The sequence below is a fragment of the Sciurus vulgaris genome (assembly GCF_902686455.1).
Source record: "Sciurus vulgaris genome assembly, chromosome: X".
Lineage (NCBI taxonomy): Eukaryota > Metazoa > Chordata > Mammalia > Rodentia > Sciuridae > Sciurus > Sciurus vulgaris.
The window spans coordinates 32,841,617-32,856,211 of record NC_136471.1 but is presented as its reverse complement, the minus strand read 5'-3'; the positions used below and the strand labels follow the sequence as shown (position 1 = coordinate 32,856,211).

Sequence of the window (14,595 nt, the reverse complement as noted above, 5' to 3'; positions counted from 1 at the left end):
AAACAAACAGTCTAGCTGCTAGGCCTTGAGAAAATAGTGACCGTTCTCAACTGAAAATCGAGTCCTGCCACCCGAAGAGCCTCCACGCTATTCAAACCATGAGGTCCCGGGGCCCCAGGTCAGCTGGCCCTCGACCCCACCCCTAGCCCCGAGGCCGGCTCAGGCGTGGACGGGGTTTCCGTTCCTCCCACGGGTCCGCCCCACGCCGGGCGGGGCCTGGCCCGCCCCTTTGCCAGTGGCCCACGAACCCCAGGCCCGAACCACGCGGTCTCCCGGGCCGGGCCGGGCCGGGCTCGATGGCTACATGGAGGCGGGACGGCCGGCTGACCGGCAGCCAGCGGCTACTGTGCGCGGGGCTGGCGGGGACGCTCAGTCTCAGCCTCACCGCGCCCCTGGAGCTCGCCACCGTGCTGGCCCAGGTCGGCGTCGCGCGAGGCCACGCCCGGGGACCGTGGGCCATAGGGCGCCGGGTGTGGCGGGCCGAGGGGCCCAGGGCCCTGTGGAAGGGGAACGGGGTGGCGTGCCTGCGCCTCTTCCCCTGCAGCGCCGTGCAGCTCGCCGCCTACCGCAAGTAAGAGCCGGGCCGGCGCGGGCGGGGCAGGGAGGCTGGGACCAGGCCGGGTGCGGCGGTTCACCGCCACCTTACCGCCTGATGTCGGGCCCTGTAGCGGGGCCTGCCCCCTTCCACATCACATGGGGGCTCCTCGGAGCAGTGAGGCCACAAGGCCATACCTGGGGCCCCCAAGGCCCAGATCCAAAGCTTTTCACTTGCTTTTGGGATTCCTGCCCCGCGAGATGCAGTTTTGTGGCACGCAGCCTAGGCCCAGGGCATTTTTTCCGGGGTGACAGGGGTGAGCAGGTGGAATGGAGCAAAAGGAGATTCGGGGTAAAGGAATGAAGAGATCTCCAGAGATGACTCCAGACCGTTCCCATCGGTTCAACAACTTGGAAATTTTTGCTTTGGCTGGCTTGGGAGAGAGACCCTCTTGAAGGTGTGTGTATGTAAGTGTGTATGGCCAATGCCCAAGAAAAAAAGGTCTTAGCCAGGTGGGAGGGACTGGTCCCTTGCCCAAGAAAAGCCAAAGATTCCTGCCCAGCCCCAAACCCAGACTAATGGAAGCTTGACTTTAGATCCCAAGGGAGGCTGCAGCTTCCCTGTTCCTGAGCTTTGAAGAGTCCCCTGTGCCTAATGCTTCACCTCAGCCCTTTGCCCACTGGCCTCGTTCTTTGGGCCTGTGCACCTTCTTCCACATCCGCAGCTACTACTTAGGAAAAAAATCTAGAGATGCAAATGTGGGATGCACCTGAAAGCTTCCTCAGGGCTTAGACACATTTGCCTTGGAACCAAAAATGCCTAAAAGAAGAAATGGGAGCAGTGACATTTTAGGAAGGAGAGCTATTTCTGTATTTGGAAGGATTGTCCTTGTGATCCTTATTCGGTGGGCACTGGCCTTGGCTCTGAATTAGACAAACAGCCCATAGCCCCGAAAGTCTTTGTTTGTATTTTTGTTTGTTTGTTTGTTTGTTTCTAGTGCTGGAGATCTAACCCAGAACCTCACCCCAGCTAGGCAAGCCTCTACCACTGAGCTACAACTTCAGTCCCAAGAGCTGGTGAGCCTTGAACACATAGTTTAGACTTGGTGGCTAACAGTCAAAGGATTTTTGCCTTGATGCTGTTAAACTTGGAAGGCCAGAGTTGGAAGGCTCACCTGACATGTCAAACAGAATCCTTCTCACAGAGTCCTGTCAGCTGGCATTCATTTTGCTTCTTCCTGGGAGGAGAATTCCCTTCTCTTTCTCTGGGGAGGGAATCATGGGTAGGATTGTGTGGCATTTCTGTCAAGGTCATCTTCCCTCCACAGCCCCCCTTGCCCTCAGCAACATCTGGCCTGCAGTCTGTAAACAATGTCTTCTGGGTTTTAATCATTGGATTTCTCCTCACTTCCCCCTTTCTCCACAAAGTGATATGGATATCTTCCTTTGTGTGGGATAGAAAGGTGTACCAGGGAGCAGGAAGCAGAATTTCAAAAGGCAGGTTCAAGTATTGTGACATTTCTGCTAACCACCTAGTGTTCTGTGTGTGTGTGTGTTGTGTGTGTGTGTCATTAGATTTCTACAACTCCTGCCCTGTAAGGTCTTTAGACAGGAAGTATTATGTCCATTTGGTAGATGCAGAATTGGGCTCAGACTGGTATACTACATCAGCCACAGAGTTGAGTGCTACCACCTGGCTCTCTGATGCCGGATCTCATACTCTATTGTGTCTGAATTCATTTGACATTAATTTAGTTAGGGTACCTGAAATACTCACTGTGTGTATGATGCTGAGGTCAATGCAAGGACAAAAGGGGCATGATCCCTCTGCCCCCAAGAGCTTATAGAGTAATAGAAGAATAAGACCAGTAGACTAGTGAGTGCATCTCTAACCATAACTTACAAAGTAGCACATGATTGTTGTGGATAAAGTGCTATTGAAATGTGCACTTTTGATGAGGGATGAAGAAGGTATGAAGACCTCAGAGAAGAGGAAAAAGATTTGAGTTTGGTCTTGGGAAAAAGAATGAGAGTCTGCTGGGTAAAGATTGGGAGAAAGAACTGCAGGTGATGTCTGCAAAGGCCAGAGGCGGGAAGGCATGCAGCATGACTGGAAATGCAGCAGGAAAGGCAGGTTGGGATGTGATCTTGGAGGATCAGGTTAAGGAGTTTAGACTTGACTTGGTATGCAAGGGTAGCTGTGGGAAATTTTTTTGCAGGGTGGCGGGGCAGTGCTGTGATTAAAACAGTTCACATAGAATCATTGTCACATGGTGGCATGGTAGGATGACTAGAAAGGAGGAAGGCTGGGATGGCAGGACCAATTAGGAGCCTGCTCTAGTCCACATGGCAACTGAGGGCACCTGAAATAGGCTGGTGACAGTAAAAGAGAATGATACATGGAAGAACACAGGATTGCGTAGACTAGATTTGCTAATATCTTTCTTCTTGCAAGACTATTTTCTTTATGAAAGTTAAAAGGAAGTATTTCAATGAATGGCAAGGCATAGATGGAAAGCAAAGTGGGTGATTAATCAAGATGTCATCCTTCCTACCTAAAGATGATATTCTTGACTCATCATTATACTGATTCGTTTCTGCTCTTTTCCTTACCACAAATTTGTAAAACAGGTGGATAAATGGGATAATGGTACTGCTTCTGCTCATGGACTTGAACAAAGCATAAATAGTTGGCACATTTAGGGAACAGAGTGGTTAACCACTTGGCTACAAACACAATGGCAGAGCTGGAACTTGAAACCAGGTCTTCTGGCTTATGGAGCCACTCCAGAGCTTTGTCTGCCATTTCACAGCAGAAATATCTGCTTACTCAAATTCAAGATGGAAAATCTACTTGATAGTATCTATCAGTAGCTAGGTTCCTGTCATAAAACAGTGATAGATAACACAGTGGATGACTTACAAATACATCAAATGGAAAACCTCCCCCAACTTTATTCCACAACTATTTGTCTATAAAAACTTTGGTTTGTGTCCCTGCTGCTCTGAAATTGTTTAGAACCGCACCATTTCATTGTTGAATAACCACTCCATGAGCGTGCGCTTGCTATATTTGCTGCTAGCGTGTGTTAGGTTGAGGTGTTAACCATTCTAATCACATGAATCCAGGGTGTGTGGAATGTCTGTGCTGGCTGAAAGGAAGGGGTTACTGCAGTTCACTAGCTTATCCAGCCTCCCAGAGAAAAACTTCTGTGCATGTATGTCTGTGTGGGGGTGGGAGGAAGAACAGAAATGGGAACCCCAGCATTCCCAGCCAATCAGACAAGCATTTAAGATGTAGAGACCAGGATAACGTCATTGCTGGCCTATCAGGGTTGCCTATCTTGACTTAGCAATTCTAATTAGAGATTGGTGTTCCTCATCCCTATGTCGGATGATAGGAGTCTAAGAAGAAAGGGTTTCCTTTGGTTCTTCTTTTTAATTTTGTATATTTAACAGTAAGACCCTACTTCATAAAAGAGACTGACATAAGATAAGGTTCTGCTTCTAGATCAAGTCATTGAGAGGACCAACGGCCTGTTTCTCACTGGTTGCCCTGTCAGTCATTTCCTTATCAGGCTTGTTCAGCTCTCTTATGTGATCTGTGCTGAGAGCTAGCACAGTGTCTGGCACATTATGGATGTTCAACAAATGGGTAATCAATTAATCAGTGTCCTAGAAGTAACCAAATGGAATGGGGAATAAGGGTGGGACAATGAGAATGAATGATATTTCTTTTGGCAATTCAAACTCCACCTTCTAGGTTGTTCCAGCTGCTACCAACATCCAATCAAGCATTTCTACTTCCTCTATCTCCCCTGCCCCTCCAACTTGTCAGCAGTGCCAAAGGAGGAGGGAGGAATGAGGAAGGATACAGACAGTAAGACTGAGGCAAATAGTATATTGGTGAATGCCAGCTTTAATTACATGTTTGTTTGTTTGTTTGTTTTTGCACCAGGAATTATAGCCAGGAGCACTTAACCACTGAACCAGCCTGGGAAACTTATGAGACCCTGTCTCAAAAAGGGCTGGGGATGTTACTTAGTGGTAAAGCACTCCTGAGTTTGATTTCAGTATTGCTCCCCCCGCAAAAACAAAAAACAAAACAAAAAAAGAAGTTGGTTTACTCAAAGGATTGTTTCAATTGACAGTTAAGGTAGGTTAACAAAATGAAGACTTTCCTATAGCTTGAAGGAAATGTTTTTAATCAATGAGTGTTTTCTAGGAGCAGAAGCGCTAGCCTAGAACCTTTTAAAATGGTCTCACCTTAACACTCACTCATCATGCTCAGAGACCTAGGCTGCTGGCAGCTGAAGGAGCAAAAAATAACCTCTTCACTGGAGGTTTTAAAGCTAAAGTACTAGGGATGCTTTCATTTTTTAAAAAAATAAAGCACTTATTTTAGTCTAGCTCTGTTCACTTTTATTTTATTTCAAGCCCTCACTATCTTGCTCCCTATTTCTACTCTCTGGCAGAAAATATAATTTTTCCTGACTTCCAAGCCCTTTCATATTTTGTTTTCATCAGCAAAGAGTAAAACCGCTTTGCTTCCTGGCCAGGGAGCAGTTACTGTGAGAAGTCCCCTTGTAACAGTTTCTGCCAGGCTGGGCCCTTGTGACTGGGGATCCCCTGCTTAGAAAAATTGTAACAGAGAAGCTTTATGTTTTGCATTTGTAAAACTCCACCCAAATACATTTTAACTAAATTGTAAAACTGCGGAGAGATAAAAAGAATAGTCTAGTAAACACTCAAACCAAATGTCCTCAAGTGATCCTCCCATTTCAGCCCCCAGAGTGGCTACAGGTATGGGTCACTGCATTGGGCAGCCACATGTCTTTTTTAGATATAAGAGGACATAACAGAAAAAGCTGAACCTGTCTTCATTCTCATTCCCAGTTCCATTCCCTCTCCCCTTTTCCAGAGGTCTATTTCTATACTTCTTCATATATATTTATTATGAATAATGTAAGATATTGCTTTAAGGGTTTCTAAATTAAAAAGATGGTTATCATACACTATATATCACTCTGCAATTTGCTTTTTTCATTCAACATTATGCTTTTATGATTTATCTATGTTGACACATAGTTCCAAGCTCACTCATCGTAATGGTTACTTAGTATCCATGGTATGACAAAGCCAAAATTTATCCATCCCCTCACCCATGGACATTTAGGTTGCTTGAGTTTTTCATATTTATAAACACTACTGTAGTATGTGTCTTCGTACATATACTTGAAAGGGTTTCTCTAGAGTGTACACATACAAATGAAATTAATGGGATAAATATAGATGTTTCTCCAATTTCTCTAGGTACTGCAAAGTGGCCAAATTTCTATTTCTCCCAGCAATGGGTGAGACTCTTTTCTACCCATTCCCACCATCACTTGGCATTATCAGACTTTGTTGATCTTTGCCAATCTGCTTCGTGAGAAATGGTATCTTGTCATTGTTTAGTTTCTCATTTTTCTGGTAACTAGTAAGACAGAGCATCTTCTTTTATAATTATTGTTAAAAGGAAGATTCCTTTAAACCAATTAAATTTAGTAGCGCTTATTTGAACAAAACAAATACAAAATTCACATACTAAACAGCTCCCAGAATCAAGCCAGCTTGGCAAACTCCAACCAACAATGTGATCAGACAGCATTTATAGGAAAACAGGAGGAAAGCCTAGAGAACAACTGAGTCAACTAATCAATCGGTTGCAGCTTAACTGGTTATTTATAGCCTAATAAATTAACTAGATGGCTATAGGACCTTCTGCTGCCAGCCAGAGCTTAGTTATTGTGATTAAACTATCAGTTGGATCTGTTAGGCCCAGTATAGGTGCTCAATCCAAATCCATGACCTCCTACAAAACTTTAACATTATTAAACCTTTATTTCCAAAATTCAATTCCTGGGATGCTAAGACATCATTTCAAGAAATTCCATTCCTTTTCAGTTTTCACAGGATGGAAAGGGTACATTCCAATTTCGTATTTACCAAATACTTCTGTGTGTTATACCTCACAGGCAAGCTAGACTTGACAGGTATGCAGATGAAAGGGGAAACTGCTTGAAATAAAGTGGGAAGAATTTAGGACAGATATAAATAGAAAGGTTAGGCACCTTTTCTTTATCAATAACTAGCATTATAAAAATATAGTAGGATTTAAAGACATTATTATTTCTACTCTATTAATTCTAACAGTAGAAATTATCACCTTGTAAATAAAGCACTCACAGATGCTGGAAAATATTTTGAGAAGTACTGTACAGCACAGAAGCACAATCCATATCTGATTCTTTTGGGATTTCCCCTATTTTCTCCCAGGTTTGTTGGGCTGTTCACAGATGACTCAGGCCATATTTCCCAACCGAGCTCCATTATGGCCGGGAGTCTCGCAGGCATAGTTTCCACCATTGTGACATATCCTACAGACCTCATCAAAACCCGGTTGATTGTGCAGAACATGCTGGAACCGTCTTACAAGGGGATCCTCCATGCTTTTTCTACTGTCTATCAACAGGAAGGGTTCCTGGCCCTTTATCGAGGGGTTTCCCTCACTATTTTAGGTAAGATGGAACATTTCACCTTCTTCAAGAAAAGGCTATGTTCTCTGCATATATGAATATATCATATACCTTTGTAACCAGTTAAATCAAGGTTGTGTGGAGCCAATTACTTTATCTATCCCATAACCATACACCCCACTCCTAAACTTTGGTCAGTCACATCCCATGGAAGAGAGTAGTACAGAGTAGAGGTGGCTCAGCTATAGTGGTAGAAAAGCAGTCCCCAACACTGCTGCCAGGCAGCATGATCTTTTCAAATACATTTGATTGTTTCACCACCTGCCCTCTTTTAAAAAATATATTTTTACTTGTAGATGGACACAGTGCCTTTTTTTTATTCATTTATTTTTATGTGGTGCTGAGAATCAAATCCAGTGGCTCACACGTGCCAGGCAAGTGCTCTATCACTGAGCTATGACCCCAGCCCCATCACCACCTGCCCTCTTCAAAAGCCTTCCTTGGCTCTTCTGAGCTAAGGGGGAAAGTCAAATTCCTTATGGCATTTCAGATCTTTCAACCTGCCCCTGCCAATCCAGTCCACCTTATCTCATCCCATGCCATGCCTCCATCTGCACTCATGTGCAGCTATACAGGACTTGTGTTTCCCAGATATACTATTCCTTTTTACATACCATTCCCTCTGCCTAGTCTGCCTTTCCACTCTCTTGATGCCTAATGAACTCTTACCCTTTCCTCCAGACCAAGTTCAAAAGATCTCTCTTCTGTCAAGTCCTTCCTCATCCTCCCAAACTGAATCCTTTCAATCCTTGTGTACCTAAAGCATCTTGTATAGGCCCCTATTATGATGCATAACAGGGATGATACCTTATTAGTTTTTCTGAGATGTCTCTTGCCTCAATGGTAAGCATCTCCTGAAAGTATAGCCTGCACCTTTGTATTCCCAGCACCTGGCATAGAGCTCAGCACAGCATGAGCTCCCCAGAGATTTTCTGAATAGAGGTAAATGGGAGGTTGGTGAGTTATTTTAATATGCTTTTTTAATAAATGTTACCTGGTCTAATGATAAGCAATCCCACTTGTATTATCCCCTCTTTTAAATCTCATTTTGGGGAAGAAATTTAGTCCCTCTGTAAATTGAAGATGGCTCCCAAAGTTTATAAGAGGGCCACCTACTGCATTACTTGCTCACCTTCTTAGTTACTAGAAAGGTGAGGATGCCTCACAAGGTAGGGTGCCCACTGGGCCCTGATATTACTGCATCCAATGTCAGGTACCCTCCCTGAATACAGTTTTCACAAAATGTTTCTTTCATAGCTACAGACCCGTCCCTTCTAAGCTCGAAAATGTGATTAGGTGCTGCCCACTAACTTTTCTTTTATGGGAGTGATTTTTCCCAACACTTTATTTTAGACTGCCAGAAAAGTTAAAAGACTTGTAAACACCCATATACCCACCATTTAGATGCTACACTTATCGTTTTGCCAGGGCGGAGGTGGGGGTTGGTTGTTTTTGTTTTGTTTTGTTGGGGTTTGTTTTTGTTTGTTTGTAGTACTGGGTACTGAACCCAATGGGCACTCTGCCACTGAGCTATACCCCCAGCCCTTTTTATTTTTAATTTTAAGACAGGGTCTCACTAAGTTGCCCAGGTTGGCCTCAGACTTTTATTCCTCCTGCCTCAGCCTCCTGAACAAATGGAATGACAGGTATGTGCCATCACACCCAGATCACTTAACATTCTTGCTTTATTGCATATCTCTCCATCCTAATCTTCAGTCCATCTTTGTTATTGATTATTTCAGCGTAACTTGTGAATATCAGTGCACTTCAGCCCTAAACACTTCAAATGTATACTATTAACTCAAGTTCAATATTTATGGTTCTTTTTATGTCCAATTTATATACAGCAAACTACACACAAACCTTCACCTTTAATGAACCATTTGATGCATTTTGACAAATAACACAACCCCTATCAAAATATAGAAATCAGCTGGGTATAGTGACATATGCCTGTAATCCGAGCAGCTCAGAAGGCTGAAGCAGGAGGATCACAAGTCCAAAGTCAGTTCAGCAACTTAGCAAGGCCCTAAGCAACTCAGTGAGACCCCGTCTCTAAATAAAATATAAAAAGGGCTGGGGATGTGGCTCAGTGGTTAAGTGCCCTTGGGTTCAATCCCCAGTATAAATAAATAAATGTGTTTGTGTGTGTGTGTGTGTGTGTGTGTGTGTGTGTGTGTGTGTGTGATCCCCTGAGAGAGTGCCCTGGTACTCATTGGGTCAGAGTGATTTCAACAAGCCCAGAGTCCCTCCTTTTTCCTTTGCTAGCTGGGAGGTGTCCCAGCATATATGTTCTCAAGCCACTGTTTTCCCCAGACAGCAGCCTCTTGTTGCTCTGCAGGTTCTCTCCCATTCTCCGCTGGCTCCCTTCTAGTTTACATGAACCTGGAGAAGATCTGGAATGGACCCCGAGACCAGTTCTCTCTGCTGCAGAACTTTACCACTGTCTGTCTGGCTGCTGTGGTGACCCAGACCCTCTCCTTTCCCTTTGACACCGTGAAGAGAAAGATGCAGGTGAGGAGTGATGGTAGCAGGTGAGATGATGCCTTGAAGTGTTTGTGGGTAGGTAACAACAGGTTTCTGAGGATCTCATGACTGCTCATGCAGATACTATACAAACGCCAACTCTGTGGCATTTCTGCTACTAACCTCAGGGCTGTTGGCCTGAGCCCAAGCTGCCACCTCATACTGTACGCTGTTCTCAGTCTTTCATGAAGCTTCTGGATGAGGCCCTTTTCTGTCCTCTCTTCCTGGATACAGCACTGTGATTCTCCTTCCTCCAAATTCACGGAGTAGAATATAGACTGTAGCCTGTTAACTCACCCTCTCCTTGCCACATCCACAGCAAGAATGTGCAGCCCTCTTGCTTCCTCACTGTACCTTGCCTCAGTGAAACGATTGCATAGGATGAGAAATAAGCCGACAACTGTAGCCAGCAAGGATCCAATAGTCCCTGACACCCTCACTGAGGACTAACTGCAGGACTAATGGTAAAATAGGCCACATCCTAGTGGGATTGGCCATGCCTTGTCCTAATTGTTACCTGGGGAACTTGCATTTTTTCTAGAGACCATAGAGGCAAAAGCCTAGTAGCAGAGGTTTAAAAGTGAATAATAGGCTTGTCTTAATATAAGGCAGTTTCAATAAAAGAAAAATCAGACTGGTTCAAATAAGGCTGGGGAATCACAGGCACATCTGTATAATAGGGGCAGGCTCCCAATCCAAGCAGGTGTGTGGCTTTGAATCCTCCCTTAACTTAGGTCTCTCCCTTCAACTTGTACCTCCATTGACTTGCCTGTCTCCCTCCCTTACCTCTTCTGGACAAATCCTGATTTATATAAGTGATATATTCCTGAAGAGCTGCATAGAAATGAATTTGGAGTCAGTTTAATGCAATTTTTTTTTCTTGGTACTGGGAATTGAACCCAGGAGTGCTTTACCACTGAGCTACATCCCCAGCCCTTTTTATTACTTTTTTTTTTTTTTTGAGTCAGGGTCTTGCTAAGTTGCAGAGGTTGGCCTCTAACTTGCAATCCTCCTGCCTCAGCCTCCATAGTCGCTGGGATTATAGGCATGAGCGACTGCACTCAACTTGCAATTTGATTGATTGATTGATTGATTGATTGATTGTGCTAGGGAATTGAACCCCAAGCCTTGTGCATGCTAGGCAAGCACTCTACCCACTGAGCTATATCCCCAGTCCCTACAATTTTAAATTATTAGTCTCAGTTGTTCATTTTTCCACATGACTCTGACTTGTCTGTCTGCTTGCTCAATGCCCCTCCCCACTTCCTGCTTCTCCTCTGTAGTATTCTCTGCTGATCAGGGCCATTGCTTACCTAAGCACTAAAAAGCCTGAAAGTACTTATTTATCAAAGCTCCCTTTGGACAAACATACATGATCACACTCATTTCTGCCACTCCAGTCTATGACACTTATCATCTGTCTGGGTTCTTTCCTGTCCCTGACCAGATAAATAATAGTCACATTGTTATAAATGTAGTGTGGGTGCAAATTGAGAGCCTGCTTAGTGCATGCTTATTTATTAATAGGATGGTTTCTAATTTTAAAAGTATTCCACATATACTTAAAATGGTTAATGTGGTTAATTTTATGCTGTTTGTATTTGACCACAATAAAAAATGTAATGCATATGGGATGTAGAAAATTGGGGAAATATATTAAAAATAATAAATTGCCCATAGGTAGGCATGGTGGCATACCTGTAGGCCCAGCTACTTGGGAGGCTGAAGCAGGAAAATTACTTCAGCTCACAAATGTGAGGGAAGCTGCAGCAACATAATGAGATCCCATCTCAAAATAAATAAATAAAGATAGAAATTACCCATCAGCCCATGGATTATAATGATGAATAGTTTTTCTTCTATGTATATGTATGTATACACAAATGTAGGTATATATATAAATAAATCTTTTCAGAGAATTGTGTCCAGATGGTATATAAAAATGAGTTTTCTGCTTTTTCCACGTATTATATAATGGATATTGGTCCAGGCTCTTAAGTATTTGATTATCATATAATATTCCACCAAATGGGTGTGCCTGAAATATTTAAGGTTTTTTTAAATAGTAAGATTTTTTTCTCATTTTAAAGTATAATAACATTGCAATGAAAACCCTTGTGTTTATTTCATACCTGCAATAGTACTCAGGCTGTATTCCTAGAAATTGATAAACAGTTCACAAGATATAAATTATTCTAAGGCTCTTAATGAAATTTGCACTGCAAAAATTTGTAAGTTTACACTTATACCAGTGGAAAGGGAAAGTGGTTCCTCTTCTAAATTCTCAACATATATTATCATTACTTTTAAAATCCTTCTAAACCTAGTAGCTAAAAAATTGTATCTTATTGTTTCTCAGTGAGGTTGTGCATTTTCCATATATCATTTGGCCCTTTGTATTTCTTTATAAATTTTCTCTTTGTGTCCTTTGCCTATTTTTCTCGGACACTCAGATTTTTCTATTGATTGATAAGAAATCTTCATGTATTAAAGGTATTAACCCATGTCACATATTGCACATATTTTTCCCAGTTTTACATTTGGCCTCTAATTCTGTTTATGGGTTGCTATTTTGTTGTATGTATTTTTATTGCTATTATTTTCTTTCTAACTTTGCTTTTCTGCTTAAAAGGCCCACTCCATACAAAATCTTATGAATAATTTTTTACCTATACATTTTTTTTTGGTACTGGGGATTGAACCCAGCGGGGGCTCTTTACCACTGAGCTACATTCCCCAGCCCTTTTTATTTTTTTATTTTGAGGCAGGGTCTTGCTGAGTTGCTTAGGGCCTTGCTAAGTTGCTGAGGCTGGCCTCAAATCTGTGGTCATCCTGCCCCAGCCTCCCAAGCTGCTGGGATTACAGGCATGTGCCACTGAGCCCAGCTTTATATGTTCTTTTAATACTGTTAAGAGTTTTACACTTAACACTTGAATGCATTTAGAATTTACATAGGGCATGATATGAGGCAGTCATCTAACTTTTAAAAAATAGTTTATCAATTGTTTAAGTACTATTTTTAATGACTTTTGCTTTGTGATATGACTTTCACCACATGCAAAATATTAGAAATATTCTAGGGCCTCTATCTCTGGGCTGTATATTCTAGTCTGTTGATCTGTTCAACTGTTCTTGTGCCAGTACCATGCTATTTCAATTACTATTGCTTTATAATAGCTTTTATCTTCATAATTCTTTTTTTAAACATTTCCTTGATTACTCTTAGTCATTTACTCTTCCTGATAAACTTTAGAATTACCTTGTGCTTAGAACTTTATTTACATTAAACTATAAACATGGAATAAATTATGCCAAACTTTCCATCTTTTTCTGGAATATATCTCTCCTTTAGTTCTCTTTCTTTAGGTTGAACCATATGAAATTGCCAGCATCCAACATTTTGACATATTAAATGGCAATTTCACGTATTTCAACCCTTAGAAAAGTTATTTTCTTCAGATGGTATTTATGCTCTTTCTAAAAAAAGATACCTTCTTTTAAAAGAAAAAAAAAGTTGTCAGACATGGTGGTGAATGCCCATAATCCCTCGGAGGCTGAGGCAGGAGGATTCCAAGTTTGAGGCCAGACTCAGCAACTTAACGAGGCCCTAAGCACCATAGCAAAACCCAGTCTGAAAATAAGAATAAATAAAAAGAACTGGTGATGTCACTCAGTGGTGAAGTTACCCTGGGTTCAATCCCCATTACCAAAATAAGAAAAAGAAAAAAGACAAGAAAAAGGAAAGCAAAAACTGAGGGCTGAGGATGTAGTTCAGAGGCAAAGTACTTGTCTAGCATGGATTAGACCCTGGGTTTGATCCCCAGCACCAGAAAAAAAAGAAACATAAAATGAGAAGAAGGGATCAGTTGGGAAGGAGGCATGATATGCTACAAGCTTTTACTCAAGTGTTTAAAATTCCTGGCCCTGCCAGGAGTGATGCTACACACCTATAATTCCAACTACTCTGGAAGCTGAGCTAGGAGGATCATAAGTTCAAGGCTAACCTTGGCAAGTTAGTTAGAACCTGTCTCAAAATAAAAGTTTAAAAAAGGGCAGGTGATATAGCTCAGAGGTAGTACCTTCCTGGATTCTATCCCCAGTACCACAAAATCCTGGTCCTAAGAATTTCTCTCACTGCCAAGGGCATCTCTCCAGCACTTCCTGCCACCTCTTATAATTTAGTATTCCTTATGCATAATTAAATTTGCTGAGCTTAGTTTCCTCCCCCTAGCTGACCTATCCAAAACCAAGGCTTTGAGACTGAGGGGCAGAGGTAGTGCTTGTTGTGAGGAAGGTTTTAGATGAAGTTCAGTGACTTCATGAAGTTCAATGTGGGACTTAGGGGCTTCAGTCTTCTCCATAAACCTTTAGCTTTCATTTATTTTCCTGGGAGCTAGAATAGTGACTTCCTCTGAGAGAAGTAGCCAAGAATATGTTCTGTACTACAATATACACTGACCACAACAATCTGCTATGAACTGGGGTAAGATATACTAGAAGTAGATTATTTGAGGGCGATCCTGATTATCTTTTCCTTTGTATGGGAACCTTCTAGATAATGCATACAAAGAGTTTCAAGAAAAGCTTTCAAATAAATGCAAAATCATGATAATTGTAAAAATAAAAAATCCAAAGAGGTAGTTGTGCTGTTTCACAAAATAGGATCAGCATCTAATTATGAATATCATCATAAATGTCACGTAAAGACATAAAAAGAAATTCTTAGTGTTGCAGTCAAACTGTTACTTTTCATGAGCTAGTAAATATAATAATACCTTGTTCGTACAATATTTTAAAAAATTAACACCGAAAACAAAACCACAGGCTGCTTTTAAATGCAAACATAGTATTACTTTCTCTGGCCATTAGATGTCGCTGCGGTAAATGGAAATAATCTGAGCACCATCTGGGGGTACTAGAGCCAGCAGCTCAGGGATCTCTGTTCAGTTATCATCCT

At 42.2% G+C, this 14,595-nt stretch overlaps 1 protein-coding gene across 2 annotated transcripts in view; it reads left to right on the top strand.

The window, feature by feature from the left end:
- Positions 1–210: 210 nt before the first annotated feature.
- Positions 211–14,595, top strand: part of SLC25A43 (solute carrier family 25 member 43) — a 42,609-nt gene continuing 28,224 nt past the window's right edge. The window contains exons 1-3 of one of the 2 annotated variants that reach the window (XM_079123431.1): positions 211–571; positions 6,853–7,094; positions 9,487–9,626. In XM_079123431.1, the coding sequence (XP_078979557.1) occupies positions 297–571; positions 6,853–7,094; positions 9,487–9,626 (657 nt within the window). In that variant the 5' untranslated portion in view covers positions 211–296. Of the gene's footprint in view, positions 572–6,852; positions 7,095–9,453; positions 9,627–14,595 lie in introns of both variants that reach the window. The other variant, XM_079123430.1, reaches the window with a different exon arrangement.